This window comes from Brachionichthys hirsutus, chromosome 8, assembly GCF_040956055.1.
Source record: "Brachionichthys hirsutus isolate HB-005 chromosome 8, CSIRO-AGI_Bhir_v1, whole genome shotgun sequence".
Taxonomy (NCBI): Eukaryota; Metazoa; Chordata; class Actinopteri; order Lophiiformes; family Brachionichthyidae; genus Brachionichthys; species Brachionichthys hirsutus.
This window is the reverse complement of record NC_090904.1, coordinates 2164793-2180930: the sequence shown is the minus strand read 5'-3', so window position 1 is coordinate 2180930 and position 16138 is coordinate 2164793. Positions and strand designations below refer to the sequence as shown.

Below are 16138 nucleotides of genomic sequence, written 5' to 3'. Positions count from 1 at the left end.
ATGGCAAATAAAGGATTTCATTACCGTATATTTACATTTAATTACATTAAAATCATTGATCGGATCATTAGATTTTTATTAGTTCCACATAGCGACATAATAATAAAAACATTTTGGACTTTTAGTTCTGAGGGCTAATGTTCATGGGACTGCCAATGTTCCAGTGGTTAAAAAGTAAAGAATAGAATAGAATAGAACATTACCTTATTCCTCCTCCAAAGGGGAGATTCATGTTGTTATCAGCAGTATAACAGAGCAGTAGAGGGGGGGGGGGGGGGGGTCTCTATTTCACAACCGAATTTTATCTGGATCTAATCCAGAATGAGGTCAAGAAATTTAACATTAAAACCATTTATGGATTCAAGAATCAGTTAAAAATAAACATCAACTCTGATTCACTTTGACTTTTCATGGTCGGTGTATAAAGATACTGAGAACAATCTAGAACCTTCTGGTGCTGATCCAGATCACCATGTGGACGGTGTAGATCCAGTTAGGAGGGGAACGAGCTGCTTGGGGGAGGTCTGTGCTCTCTGAGGGCTTTTCTTGTTCTAAGAATGCACTAAATAAGTGCCCCCTGGTACATACATTTCCAGATGTGTGTATAGCAGGTGAGACGTGGCACCAGAATACACCTTTAACACGTGTGTGTGTGTGTGTCGAGTCTCAGCAGGAACCAGACTTCCCTCTCCGGCTCTTCCGGGGGATCCCGAGGCATTCCCAGGCCCGTCGAGAGACAGTCTCTCCAGCGTGTCCCGGGTCTTCCCTGAGGCCTCCTCCCGGTGGGAGCCTTTTTGTTTACGATACTTACTATATTACAGTATTACTGTATATCATGTATCTACATGGTAACTAAAAGCAGTTTTCCTGTTATCTGCGTTGCTTCGAGTGTTTTTAGACGCCGGAATGACTCGACATCCGAGTGATTCGAGTTCGGAGCTCGATCCAGGAACGGATTCTACTCGTCTCAGCACCATCAGTGTTGAACTGCTTTATCGGTCTCGACTAGGGGACTGGCTCGAGTTGGGTCGCCATGACTCAGCGCTTTCTCTCGCATCCACCGAGAGCCCCCCCAGCGGCCCCCGGCTCCGCATCACCAGACCCACTGCAGTCCAAAGACGCCGAGGAGCAAACTTTATTCAACTCAAAACCAAAGCACTAAAGTAGAGATGAGTGTTTCCACAAGCCATACACAAACAATAGAGTACAACTCATTGATTGTAAATCCAGCAGCGATACAGTAGAAACAGCTTTGTGATCAGCTAACCCTAATCAATAACGTGTCGTGTTAGAATCTGCACGATTTATTGCAGCTTGAAGTAGCTCAGCTTTTACGCCACTTCGCTGTTCAGCCTGTCACCGTCTCAAAACGCACACTTAGTGCACACAACAAGCACAAACACGCACGAGATTATTCTACCCTTTGGGGGCAACCAGCAGTTTGACAATTAAAATTTGCATGTGAAAAAATAACTAACCCTTGAACAAAAAACATCAAAGTAAATTGAACAAAGGAGAAGAACTCTTGCTTGCGGGTGAGATTCTAAAAGAGGCGGCGACAAGGGGCAGGTGTAGCGCACCGGGGCAATAGCTCACCGCTATTCCCCCGGATCAGGTATTTATTTTCTTCGACGCAGCGCAGGAGAAATCAATCATTGATTGGTTGTCCAGTGGTTGATCGATAGTCTGGTCAGCGAGGAGCAGGTGTAGACATGTAGCGCTTCCTGCAGCGTCCCCAGTCTGAACAGAGGAAGCCAACATGTCCGCCGTGACACACGATCCAGAGAGCAGGCGACCGTTCTCATGTTCCATCCTTTAGCACCTCCCCTTAAAAGCCGACGGGACGACTCCTCAGTAGCGTCGGCATTCTGAGTATTTGTGATCCTCACTCCCCAGAATGCACCAGCAACATGTTCAACCTCCCCCCCCCCCCCTAGGCTCCAACTATCGCCGGGTCGTGGGCTGCGTCTGGCAGCGGAGCGTCTTGGCAGTGATACAGGAAACAGTTGCCCCAGCAACTGTAGCAGATGAGGAAGAGCGCAGCGAGGAAGACCAAGGCGCAGATGGTGCACGGCTTCCTCTCCAGCAGGAAGCTGAGCAGGTAGAAGCCCATGAACATGGAGTGGTTGAACCACAGCGCCGGGTTCAGCGGCTTGGGGATCAGAAGCACAGGAAGTAGCCACTGGAGGCAGTACATGGCCGGGGGGGGGTCGTGGGTTCAGCACCCGCTGAGGTGGCAGACTCAGGATCCAGCGGAGGGGGGGGTGACGGAGCAACAGGTCAGGATCCAGCGGAGGGGGGGCGACGGAGCAACAGGTCAGGATCCAGCGGAGGGGGGGCGACGGAGCAACAGGTCAGGAGCCAGCGGAGGGGGGGGCGACGGAGCAACAGATCAGAGACACCAGGTGGCGTCACGTCATCCCAGAAAGCAACATCAGCGTTACCTAGCAACAGAACGTTACAATCAATTACACGATAAACAAGCAGATCCAAATAGCTGAGTCCCTTTCATGTCCAGCACCAGCGCGCCATTATTCTGTGGGCCGGTGCTAGCCGGTTAGCTCCACGGGTCGCGATGAAGCCATTAGCATTCCCTTTAAAGGCGTGGAAGCTGGCGGCTCTGTTTGCACAGAGGCCGGAAACGCGACAGACCTGCGCTATGCTAGGCTAGGCTAGCTAAGGACGGCCTGGGCCGCGGATGCTGGAAGTTACGACCCGAACTTTCATGCTTGCTGACAGCCACGTTCCAGAATTTAGTCCGGGAAGAACGGAACAAGAAACCAGCTCGACATGGAATAAACGCAGCAAATGGCGGCGCGGCGACAGCCGGTCCCGAAGTTCCTGGTTCCCGTCCAAGCCGAAGCTGTTCGCGAGACTCGATTCAGGCTGAGGTCGAACCATCACCGTCTTTAAATCGATAGAGCGAACAGCAAGCGGCTAGTTCGCGGTGGTAGAGAACGTGAGCGTGTTTGCGGGACCAAGTCGGTCCGATAGAGGCTAACACAAACAGACAACGTCTCGCCGCCGGAAACACAAACGTGTATTTTTACACGACTAAACATGTATTTGTACACGATTCACTGTCTCTGACGAACCTGACAGATTCGGGGCTCAGTCTCCGAAGAGATGACTGGCTCACATGTAGCTGCTAGCTAGCGAGCTAGCCGATCACGTCCGCAACAAAAATAAAGGGTTCTTCTTCCGGTCTGCTCCGCCTCGACTTCCTGCGGTTTCTTCTTCTGCAGCCTGGCTGACGGCCCAGCCTGCGTGTGCGCTCCAGCGCCCCCCGCTGGACCGCGGCCTACTTCCTGAACAATAATGATTACTATTTATCTTCTATGTTTCATTGATCTGATAGACTAACAAAACTTCTGACATGCTTGGGGCGAGCGGGTCGTCCTATGATCGAGAGGTGCCGGTTCGATTCCGGGCTCCGGCACCTGCGTATACTGCCGTTGTGTCCTTGCGCAAGACGCTTCACCCACATTGCCCGTGTGAATGTCGTGAGCGAGCGAATGTCGGTGGTCAGGAGGGCGATGGTGCAAATTCTCAGCCTCATTCCTGTCAGTCTGCCCCAGGCCAGCTGTACCTACCCCAGGGCGGCTTTTATTTTTATAGTTTTATTCAATGTTTAAATCTTACAAACATTCTCTTAGTTGAGTGCACACCCTGAACAGGATAAAAGAGACTGAGCCACGCCTCGGCAGAGCTTCCATGAGGACCAGCACGCCCTTGAAGTTCACTTTGACCTTCCACTAGAGAGCGTCTCCACCAGCCTCGAGTCCAACCATTCAAAGATGGAATCAAATAATGCTTCACACTCTGCAGTCAGAAAACAAACATGTTTATTACGTCGGGCTAAAGTCTGTTCACTCTAAAATCACGCACATTTTGCAACTTAACCTACTTCACATCTGGGCACTCGAAAGACCGAAATGCTGAACTGCACAGGGAACGTGTGGGAATGGCGAGCGCAGGTAGCGTGAAGACCATCGTGAGCGTTCACCATCAGCCGCTTCACGCTTCACCATCGGACTCTCAGAACTGCTGCACAATCAGCTTCTCCTTTCCTCTGTGGCTGAACTTGTTGGACTGGAACAGGTCGCTGCCATAGAAGGCTGCCAGGCTGTGGATGTTGATCTGTCTGGCCTGGGGAGGGACGAGAAAAGGAAAAGGGATGAGAACTAAGAGCCAGCCCCCCAGCGGGGATGGAGAAACCCTTCACCTCTCCTCTCTCATGGATACCTTATCCTGCAGGTCTTTCTCTGGGATTTCTATGGTGTCGTTCTGGACCCCGTACCGGTTCCTTTGGTAGGAGACCTGCTCAGCGACCAGCTGTTTGAGAATGAAGAGCAGCAGCTCATTGTTGTCTCTGCGGAAGGCCAAGTAGTGGGCAAAGGTCTGCAGAAAGGGACGAGACGGGTTCAGAAACAGTCAACAAGCAGGCAAAGGTCTGCAGAAAGGGACGAGACGGGTTCAGAAACAGTCAACAAGCAGGCAAAGGTCTGCAGAAAGGGACGAGACGGGTTCAGAAACAGTCAACAAGCAGGCAAAGGTCTGCAGAAAGGGACGAGACGGGTTCAGAAACAGTCAACAAGCAGGCAAAGGTCTGCAGAAAGGGACGAGACGGGTTCAGAAACAGTCAACAAGCAGGCAAAGGTCTGCAGAAAGGGACGAGACGGGTTCAGAAACAGTCAACAAGCAGGCAAAGGTCTGCAGAAAGGGACGAGACGGGTTCAGAAACAGTCAACAAGCAGGCAAAGGTCTGCAGAAAGGGACGAGACGGGTTCAGAAACAGTCAACAAGCAGGCAAAGGTCTGCAGAAAGGGACGAGACGGGTTCAGAAACAGTCAACAAGCAGGCAAAGGTCTGCAGAAAGGGACGAGACGGGTTCAGAAACAGTCAACAAGCAGGCAGCGGTCTGCAGAAAGGGACGAGACGGTTCAGAAACAGTCAACAAGCAGGCAGCAACGACTGTTTTACAGCTCCGCGTACATTCCGGTCTACTTCAGGACATCCACGTACATGAAACATGCATTTGCAACAGGAAGTCTCTGCTGGCGGTCGCACCTTTCTCATGCTCGTCATGACGCTGAACTTCTGCGTGTCGATGAAACTCTCCAGCATGACCCTGATGGCCATGTTCACGTCGTCCTCCTGCACGTAGTCCCTCAGGTGCATCTTGGCGTGGGCCTCTGCCATACGGATCATGGACTCAATGTGCCGGACTGTGATGGGGATGCTGCCCGTCGCCTGTTCATGAGAGCACACACTCCATTGTCTAGTCCAGACCACAACGTAAAAACCGCAAAGAAGTACTTGCAGACATTTCGGTACTTTGGTTGTTATTCTCTACTTGTCTTTGGAGACTTCACGGTCAATAATACTCGGCACAGTTCTGGACTCACCACGGACTCTTTGCGGAGGTCACTATAGATGCGAGCCACTTTGTCCTGGTCCATCTGGTTTAGCTTGGGATGGACCTGCAGGGGACAACAATGGTAGAGGGGCGGAGCTTTTACAATGTCTTTAAGCCTCAAACATGAAAATCTATTCATGGACGTTTAGCATCTAAAGAGGTTGATGAATGAATGAAGAATGAGAAGACGTATAGTACATGTGACAAGTTTGTGTATTTGTACCCGCTCCTTAGCGTAGACGATGTACTTCCTCAGTAACTCCTGGGGAATTGGGGGGATGTCAGACGTGTTGGGCAGAACCACCTCCTCTAAGGCCACACCCCCTTCCTTGTTGCTTGGGTGATGCTTGATATGAGAACCAACAACAAAGCGGGCCAACATTTCATCCTTTTTAGGAGGAGATGAAAAACAAAATGAGTCGAGGTGAAAGCAGCCGAGTCGCGGTAGCATCACGGTACCGGCCAGAGCACGCGCACCTGCACCAGGTCCACCGTGTCTTTGACGACACACAGCACATCGAACCGGGACACGATCGGCTCCGTCAGGTCCACGTTCTCAGCAAAGGTCAAAGAGGGGTCGTACCTGCCACCTGTGGGAAACGGGCAGGCGTCAACGAATCACACGGGCGCAGCCCAAATGATCAACCCCCCCCCTTTTTTTGTCCACCTACGTTGCACATATTAAGTGTCTTGGTAATTTATTGTTATTTATGTAATTTATTGTCGTTCATTGTCATTTTACATCTGTGGTGTAAAATTATTTTTATTTTTTTATTCTTCTGTTATTTTGCATAAATTGAGTAATTTAATATTGGTTTTATTTTTATTTGTATTGTTAAATGTCGATGATTTATGTACGAAGGACTTCCAACGGAAACAAGACCGCAAGGGCTTTTTTGAAATGCTCCTCTTAGACAGGATGTCTGACTGTACTTGTACTGTAATACATGCTACTGTCTGACTGTACTTGTACTGTAATACATGCTACTGTCTGACTGTACTTGTACTGTAATACATGCTACTGTCTGACTGTACTTGTACTGTAATACATGCTACTGTCTGACTGTACTTGTACTGTAATACATGCTACTGTGTGACTGTACTTGTACGCTAACATTCTCTCATAAATATATTCATCATCATCATCCGTTTGCCCCCTCCCATCAGGAAGAAGGTTGCGCCGCATCAGGGCCAGAACCAGCAGGTTGCAGAACCTTTTCCTCCCTGATGAACGCAGTCGGACCTGGCTCGGTCCGACTGGCTGCCGGGGTTCGGGCTAGACGCACGTCACCATCCTGCTAGTGAGGATTGAGCTGCTGCTGAAGGTGTCTTTATAAATATATTGTAGTATTTCTGGTGCTCAGCTTTTATTGTTAGTAGTATTGCTCATACGTTCTTTTAGTGATGTTGCTTTCTAAGAGTGCTCATTTCGTTCCTTTCATGCAAATGTTGGAATGACAATAAAAATTCCTTGATCTTATCGGGAATTTGAAAGGTCAATTATTCACACAAGAATGCTAAACATTCCAGACTCCTTTTATTGCCAGTTATTTATTTATTTCCTACAAGTTTGATCATAGTGTAAAAACGGGTTCTCTCTATAGTAAATCATAATAATAATATACAATAAATAAAAAACATTTAGATCAAGAAGTCAAAAATAGATCAGTGCAATAAAAGTGACTTGGCGTTTCTTAGCACGGCGCGGCACCTGCAACGCGTTGCAAACTTCTTATCAATGTCTTTGTTTCCTGAACGTTACATAAAAGAACTCCCGATTGATTAGCTCACATTTTTAGCATGTCATTTTGGGAGTCACAAGGTAATCAATGGAAGGTCGCTGGTGAGCGGCGTGCTTGCAGCTTACCGATCGGGTTGGAGGCAGCCATGACCGTGCACCTGGCCTGCAGCGAGGCGACGATGCCGGCCTTGGAGATGGAGATGCTCTGCTGCTCCATGGCCTCATGAATGCTCGTCCTGTCCGCGTCGTTCATCTGGAAGGCATTTCATTGGATCAGAGGGGCGTTGTAGAAGCCGGACAAAGGCGTACACACGCATCAACATTCCGTCCCGCCTCCACTCACTTTATCGAACTCATCAATCAGACAGACTCCGCGGTCCGCCAGCACCAGCGCTCCGGCTTCCAGAGTCCACTCCCGGCTGACCGGGTGTCTCTGGACGTAAGCGGTCAAGCCGACAGCGGACGCTCCCTGCCCCGTGGTGAACACGGCACGAGTCGCTACCTTCTCCACGTACCTGAGGAGACAACCCCCAGGACGTCATGGCAACGGGAGGCTTCCCCACTTTCACCACATTAAACAGAAACTGCATCTGTATGTTTTCTTGCCCCTTTTCGCCCCAAGAACTCCTGATTCTATTCCCCCAGCCTGAGGCGTGTTTGGGCTTCTAGAAAAGCGCGATATAAATAAAATGTATTATTATTATTATTCTAATGGGAGCCAACGGGACCAAATCAGACTCGAGGGTTAAGTGGACCCTCCTATTCTGTTCACCGCCGCATTGGCCAGTGTTGCCAGCAGGGGGCGCTGGAACACGGAATGTAATAACTTTGATCGTCTCCATCTTCAGTCATCTTTTATAGTGCCGTTTTTCTCCATGGATTGACAAAGACATACTTGAGAAACTGGGACTTGGCCGTTCCTGGGTCTCCACACAGCAGCACGTTGATGTCTCCACGCACTTTGTGCTTCCCGCCTGGAAAAAGGGGCAACGACCCGATGAGCATCGCCACCGGGAACCGCTCACCGATAATTAGACAAAAGAGCTCCACCTGGGTTTTTGGGTTCTCCTCCAAACAGCGACAGGGCCAGAGCTCTCTTGATGTTCTCATGCCCATAAATAGATGGAGCCACGCTGGCAAAGATCTAAGGACAAAACAGAGCAGCCCGTTAACACCTGGAGCACGGATCGGAACCGGCGGAACGGATCGGAACCAGCGGTACGGATCGGAACCGGCGGAACGGATTAGAACTTGCGGTACGGATTGGAATCACCGGCAGTACGGATTGGAACCGGGAGCACGGATCAGAACCGACGGAACGGATCGGAACCGGCGGTACGGATTGGAACCGGCAGAACGTATTAGAACCGGAAGTACGGATCGGAACCGGCGGTACGGATCGGAACCGGCGGTACGGATCGGAACCACCGGCAGAGGCTGAACGACGGTTGCTGCTGACGTCATGGGGAACTTTGCCCGTACCCTCTTACCCGCTCTCCAATACACTCGTCCTTGGACAGGGCAACGATCGCCTTGACATCCTCGTCTGTCAGCTCGGCCACAGCGACCCCCTCATCCCTACGGGTGATGTGATTGGCCAAGATAACGGTCGCAAACACTGGGAAGCCGTTGGCCGTGTTCAGAGAGCCATCGTAGTTGTTGTGGTAGATGCCAGTCAGTTCCTGGGACGGGAAGACATCCGGGACATTCAACTTTTGAGTTCTCCACGCTCTTTAGACTCGTGAAATACTTCATCAACCTTTTGGAATACAAATACTAAAACATTAATGATTAGCTGCACACACAATCTCATCTCCAGGCTTGCATCCGTCCACCAGGTCAGCCAGCAAAATGGCATCTTTAGAGCGAGGCAGGCGGCCAGCCGCCACCTTGCCAGGGCTTTCTTGGATGGTGATCCTCTGGTAGTTCTGGTACACGGTCTGCGGGGGAGGGGGGGGGGGGGGGGCAAACGGATCATTCACAGGGACAGGTCATCAATTGACGGATTGAGAACTGATAAACTTCTCTTCTCTTCTGTCCGAACGGCCTGATACATGACATACGGCACTACGGCGTTCAAGTAAGCGGGAGCAGGCGTGAAACAAGACCCTTTTGGGTTGCATGACGTTCACACAGATCACATACGACTCGCATCTAATAGGAAAGAGAAGCATTTCACAGAAACGTCCGAACTGAGCATCGAGCTGCAGTGCGAGCGCAGCCTCAGCAACCCTCAAGCCTCTCACCTCCTCCATGTTGATCTCAAACGGGCCCTGGGACTGGCACTCGGGGCAGGAGCCTGGCTTCACCTCCTTGTTTTGGGATTGGAAGAACGGTCCGAGCACAAAGTTGCATTTGTTACAGTTGTACTTGACCATTCCGAGCTGGGGGAGCACGCCGGTGCAGCTGCTAACCACGCCACTAGTCCGGATCAGCTGGTTCAGGTGCAGCTGTCTGAGGGCGGAGGGAAACGGACGACGAGGACTAAGACGGCCATTTTCTACATTGATGATCTGACGCCGCTCACAGGAACTCTTCCACATGTCGACACATTTTTTATTGTGTGATGAAGATGTTTTACTGTGCTTTCATCGAATCCATCCTTACCTTCTCTTCCATTTGTTGCTATGGTAACCTCGCCAACAACGACAAGAACTGCCTTGGGAGAATTGTCCGTGTAGTACCAAAAGTAGCCGGGGTGCATTTAGCAGTCTGGATGAAATCTTTATAATTAACTTGCTGAATAAAGCCAAGTCCACTGAAAAGGGACAGAACTCGTCCTCTGCTTCCCCCTGGGGCGTGTGCTTCAGAAGCAGAGCCTTTGAACGCATCTGCAGCACTTCACTGACTATTGACTAAGGTCACCACAACCTTGAAGCTTGTTGCTGCTGCCTGTTGAAAGCTACACGTACATCACAGAGGATGCAGTGCTGAGGGGGGGGGGCAGTAGCAATAAGGCGGGGAATTATCTACCCGGTTAAAGAGATTGGTGGAAGTATTCTTGACTGTTACCTGAGTGAACGGATTTCCTCAACCAACGGTAGGTTGCATATGCGGATGTGGATCTCTTGGGCAATACGGATGTATTTTGGGTACATAGCCAACACCACTTCTTTAGCTGCTTCATCAAACACCTGATAGGAAAGATACAACATGAAAACCATTCGCTGACGGAGAATACACGAAGGAGGCTTTCCCGTCGACCGCGGTGAGTTTAGCGTGTCTATTACATACAACGGTCAACTCAGGCACTTGGTCGTTCAGTGAACACGTTTAAATACTGCAAAAAACTACCGCTACAATGGTTTCATTAAAGAAGTCAGTGTTTATCGTAAAGTTGCACGTGTCATTAAAAAGGTTGCCACCCCCTGTGCTCCATCGATGGCCGATCGATTGGCGGTTTCAAAATGGTTTCATTCGTTGAGCCAGTGTGTTTGACAACACAAACTGCAAACAGGACCTGTGAGAACCTGTGAGAACCTTTGAGAACCTTTGAGAACCTTTGAGAATGGCTCACCTTTAACATCTCAGTTGGAGCCTCGGGCAGAAAGTAGGCCAGAACATGCTCTCTCGCTGCAAGGTCTTCATAATTTACCACCAGACTCTCCTTGTTCTCTGGAAAGGCAGAAGTTATTTTTAAATTCATATAAAACTAGAGATATATTCTATTTCCATAGATTTGATCTTCATTTGTGTATATAAACCTTTTTAAATACCATACAAAATCAATACAAGAGTCACTACACCTTTGCACATGTCGTTGATCTTTGCCTTGAAGACGTTGTGACCGTTTTCGTCAACGTGGGTACGCAGGAAGTTCTTGAAGCGGTTATGAATCTCCAGCCGGGGGGCCACCATGGACACCCACTCCCTCACTGTGTGGCCCTGCAGACCAAGGAAACCCTCTTAACCCATCCAAAGCAGCTCAAGACGTACCCGACTACCAAGAGGAAACGAGGTTCTCGGTCGGAACCCTTATGGGACCCCGGAGGTCGGAACCCTCCTAAATCCCCGGAGGTCGGAACCCTTCTAAATCCCCGGAGGTCGGAACCCTTCTGGGACCCCGGAGGTCGGAACCCTTCTGGGACCCCGGAGGTCGGAACCCTTCTGGGACCCCGGAGGTCGGAACCCTTCTGAGACCCCGGAGGTCGGAACCCTTCTGAGACCCCGGAGGTCGGAACCCTTCTGAGACCCCGGAGGTCGGAACCCTTAGTTCCTCCAACTTCAAGCCACGCGGTTTAGCACCCGCTTTTTCACGCTCCGCATTCACACGTTCCTTCATTAATGGCGTTTGTTCCGTAGCACTGTTACAACCTTCATATCCTCCAAGTTCTCAATGCTCTCGATCATTTCTTCTTCATCTCCGTCTGCAACACCCTCCGCTGCCCGCTCAGCCAGTCGCCTTCGTCGAGCCGCCGGGCGCTCGTCATCCTCATCGTCGCTGTCTGCATAGCAACGACACACACAACTCATTCACATCTCACCCCCGACGTTCGATACGAGCTTCAGAACGCAGCCGCGGGGACTCTGGCGTGCTCGGCAGTGGGCGGGGCTGTAATTCAAGCCTTCCGTCTTCTCCACCGTCTCTTCTGGCAACATTCATTCTTCCCTAATGAAATAACGTTTTCATTGTTCTCGTCTGCGTTTGGTGTTTTTTCGAATCGTTGGTTCGTCGTGGTTTACTTATCTTATTGTCACGTATCGTTATTGTTCTCTAATTTTACTTCCATTCTTTTAGGGTGACTTTTACCATCCGTCTAAGGACTTCAGATTAAAAAATAGTTTTATGTTTGGGCCTGCCTCAGTAGTGAGCATGAAGCTGCGCTCGACGCACACACCCCAACCCTGAAAAGCTGCGACGGCGCCCCCTGCAGGCTAAACGCCGCAACAACGACGTGGTCCAAGCTGGACTCACCGTCGCAGCAGCAGAAACGTTCTGCACTGCGAGACTGAAAACGAGTCCGCGCTGCAACAATAGCTAGCAAAGGTGCAATTTAATGTCAGACAGCAGCTTCTCTACGAGAGTTCGCCCGTAAACTTTACGCCTTCTTAATGTATAAATCGTGTATTTACGCCCGTTCCTACGTTAATGGTTTGTAGATGTGGGGAGACTTATTACACACGCGGAAAATGCAGTCCGGACGATTCCTGCTTCGTGATAGGCTGATTCAATCTGGAAGTGGAACAAGCTGCCTTGTGTTCCAGTTCTCCGTTCCTGTGGCTTGTACTTCTGTGTGTTTGTACACACACTCATCAGTTGTACTACACACGTAAAGTATTAGCCGAAGTAAATCGAACGCGCTTCCTGTGAAATCTGAGGTTGCTCATTACACGTTTCCACTAAAACAAAGGGAAACGCATGAAGTTACTATTCCGTGCAGCTACGCTGTGATTCTAATGGCCCCGCCCACTTAGCATCTCATTAGACGGTATATGGCTTCTGATCTACAATGAGTTTGAAACGCCCGTGTTTAATCCTCTTGTCAAAATGATCAATGATCAATGATAATGATCACATGACAGCACTGATATCCCAGAAGGCCTTGCCCTGAATTAGCATCAGCTAGCGCAGATGATTGCATTCCTCACCGTAGAGGAGTCCTCTCCTCAGGCGCCCGCTGACTCCCCGCTCCCTGTCCCTCCTCCGCATGGCCTCTTCAGCCGCAGCCCGGGCGCCGGGCGACAGCTCAGACAGCTCCTCCTCATCCAGGTCCAAGCCCTCCACCTCGTACCGATCCAGGGCAGGAATGGCGCGGTAATCCCTGAGCAGCAACCACGCCCAGATCAGGCTCCAGAACCGTCCAGAACCGCCCAGAACCTTCCGTCACGAAGGGAATCAAACATCCGCTCCGCCCTCACCTCTCCATCCCATCCCCAATGAGATCTTCTCCATCGCCATCTTCCTCATCCTCCCCGGGGAGCAGCCCTTCCCCCAGCAGCCCTTCGGATTCGTCTTCAAATGGGGGCAGATCTCGTCCAGGACTGGAGGTCATGACCTGACCGGGGTTGGGCGTCACGTGGGACGACTCGGAGGAATCCTGGCCACGCCCAGAAAACACAGGAGCACATGAGCACAAAGATACACACAACTACTACTAGTACTACTGCTGCTACTAGTACTACTACTACTGCTGCTGCTAGTACTACTACTGCCGCTGCTAGTACTACTATTATTGCTGCTACTAGTACTACTACTATTGCTGCTACTAGTACTAGTACTATTGCTGCTGCTAGTACTACTACTGTAGTTTCTTCTTGTCCCCTGGGGGGTCTCCACAGCAACCCAACCTTCTCCACTTCACCCTGTCCTTTGCATCGTCCTCCCCAACACCAGCCACTCTCATGTCCTCCCTCACTACGTCCATGTATCTTCTCCTGGGTCGTCCTCTAGTCCTGTTCCCTGGCAGCTCCATCCTCAGCATCCTTCTACCGATATAGTCCCTGTCTCTCCTCTGGACATGTCCAAAGCATCAAAGTCTCTCAGACAAAACTCAAGACTGGTGCTTGAAAACACGCCGAGCTCTTTAGCACACCTGAACTCATCAGGTGTCTGAATGAAGACTCTCACTGACGGCTGCGTTTCTCTTGCAGCTTCCACAACAAAGAAAGCGGCTTTAAAAGATACTCTGAAAATACTCAGAAGTACCTTTACTCGATCGATCACCAGAATGATGACGTCGACAGAAAGCGACCCTGAAGGGACCGGATACAACTCAGATCTGAATCTGGTTTCCCCGACCGAACCCCGTGTCCCTGCTTGGTGTCCCTGCTGTGTGTCCCTGCTTGGTGTCCCTGCTTGGTGTCCCGCTGTGTGTCGCCGCTGTGACGTAGACAGAACGGGACTAAAGAGAAGCGCTTCGCTGCAGAGGAATTCTAGTTTACGTAACTTCTTAGCGACCCTGAAGCGTCACAGCAGGCGAGGACTGCGCGTCACGCTAACTTGCTAACTTGCTAACTCGCTAACTGTTGGACTCACCGCCATAGTCCCGCGTCCGTCTCTCCGCCGGCGAAGGAGCCTTTGCTGATCGGAAGTTACGTTTTTCGCGCGCAGAGACCACGTGACATTAAGCCCGCGAAAAGACACGGTGACGTATCTTTCAGGGCAGCGTCGTCGCTGAATGAACGTGCGACGTTCAGGGAACGGATCGGCGACGGGAAACAGAAAACCGGCCCTTTCTCCAAAGAAAACAAACAACAACAACAAAGAGCTGCAAATAGCAGAGCTGCTGGTGTTCTCCGCATCTGGAACCATGAATCTCATCAGAAAACAGAAGGGAGGGTTATTTATATTCAGATTCAGATACTTTATTAATCCCAGAGGGAGATCAGGCACTGCTGTGCAGCTTTAGAAAGCAAGCTGCAGTTATAAGCACAGTTATTACACATAAACACACAAGCTAGGAATGACAATGCTGCACTGGGAACGTGCAGGGGGTTGTTTTCATTATTTTTATTGTTGTTAAGTCAACCCAGTTAGGTTCCGAAGACTCCGTCGCTCAACGGAGTCTATGTACAGCGGAACATCGGCTCTCGAACCACTCAATATCTGAACAAAACATTTACTTTAAATTCCCTCAGAAGTTATAATAAGACTAGCGATTATCCCTTTCCATTTACCAAACCGTCTTTCCAGCATGTCATTAAAAGGATTGATAAACGTTCAACGTAAAGCTTTTTAAGGTCTTAATTATGGCTCGATTCATGTTGTAACTTAATGCAGGGCAGACGCCCTCGATCTCGCTACTGTCTACAATAAATTATGACATTCACAAGTTACCATCTTATATTCTAGAGCATACTGTGTACTGTGTAACCTGTGTACTGTGTAACCTCTGTACTGTGTGACCTGTGTACTGTGTAACCTCTGTACTGTGTAACCTGTGTACTGTGTAACCTGTGTACTGTGTGACCTGTGTAACCTGTGTACTGTGTAACCTGTGTACTGTGTAACCTCTGTACTGTGTAATCTCTGTACTGTGTACTGTGTAACCTGTGTACTGTGTGACCTGTGTACTGTGTAACCTCTGTACTGTGTAATCTCTGTACTGTGTACTGTGTAACCTGTGTACTGTGTAACCTCTGTACTGTGTTACCTGTATTACCAGATTTCCTCTTAATAACGGACAGTCAGGAGACGTCCACCAATGTCTGCAGGGTAGCAGCAAAACGATGATGATTGATTTATTCAGTAGCTGATAAATAAATGCCCCCCCCCCCCCCCATGCATGTGTTAATATATTATCATGTATGCAGGTACGTAAGTTCAGTCACTCTGCCGTAGTGAATTAAAGTCTCTTTATTACAGTCACATGAAGATCATCATCATCATCATCATCATCATCATTCATTGCACAGCCAGATGGACGGGGATTGTCAGACGGAGCCCCCCAGCAGCAGCTGCCTCGGCTCCTGTGTGCTTTTCGTTTCACAGTTCTATTTTCAGCTCTCTGTGGTCGTGCGTAACGTAAGCGGAGCGGGGGAGGAGGGGGATGGTGCGAGAGAGACATCCCTTCTTCATCATTCACTGTTCAATCTGTTTGAGTCTCAGCCGAGAGAGGAAGAATGTGGACTCAAGACAGGATGGAGGGTTGAGTCCACCTCCTCAACAAACAGATTGCTCTACGCTCTTTGGGCAGATCTATTATTTGACCCTGTGATACATTTTTATCCTATCAGGGCCCTTCAAGGGGACACAAGTGTCTATTTATCTGTTTGTAAATGTCTCTCTTTGTACTTAACGGTGGCGTTAGAGGACATTGTCCCGCTGACGTTACGTCCAGCATGGGTTCTTGTTGGGCTTCTTTGCAGGATGTCCATGAGCTGATTGGTCTCGGGTCAGAATCGACCCATAATTTGTGCCGTGACTCCAGATGAATGGCAACATCTGCTTGGCTCCTGATGGAAATAAGAACTGTTCCCAACTGCGTCCATTTTCTGTGCCAGCTAAACACACATCTCCTTAAACCACAGTTTATCCT

General features: G+C 49.8%; 2 protein-coding genes across 2 annotated transcripts; both read right to left on the bottom strand.

Annotated features, from left to right (window-relative positions):
- Positions 1 to 1119: 1119 nt before the first annotated feature.
- Positions 1120 to 3200, bottom strand: blcap (bladder cancer associated protein). The gene is made up of 2 exons (XM_068742540.1): positions 3096 to 3200; positions 1120 to 2444 (listed from the first exon to the last, which is right to left on the bottom strand). Exon 2 carries the CDS (start codon positions 2195 to 2197, stop codon positions 1934 to 1936), a length of 264 nt encoding a protein of 87 aa, XP_068598641.1. The 5' UTR covers positions 2198 to 2444; positions 3096 to 3200; the 3' UTR covers positions 1120 to 1933.
- A 630-nt stretch (positions 3201 to 3830) lies between these two features.
- On the bottom strand, positions 3831 to 14167 carry mcm2 (minichromosome maintenance complex component 2). Its single transcript, XM_068742415.1, has 20 exons — positions 14137 to 14167; positions 13020 to 13198; positions 12750 to 12922; positions 11475 to 11605; positions 10907 to 11045; positions 10678 to 10775; positions 10173 to 10294; positions 9407 to 9614; positions 8966 to 9100; positions 8651 to 8842; positions 8211 to 8304; positions 8056 to 8134; positions 7504 to 7675; positions 7287 to 7413; positions 5897 to 6009; positions 5643 to 5807; positions 5409 to 5483; positions 5071 to 5253; positions 4246 to 4401; positions 3831 to 4149 (listed from the first exon to the last, which is right to left on the bottom strand). The coding sequence occupies exons 1-20, from the start codon at positions 14140 to 14142 to the stop codon at positions 4039 to 4041; spliced, it is 2658 nt and encodes an 885-aa protein (XP_068598516.1). The 5' UTR covers positions 14143 to 14167; the 3' UTR covers positions 3831 to 4038.
- Between the last annotated feature and the right edge of the window lie 1971 nt (positions 14168 to 16138).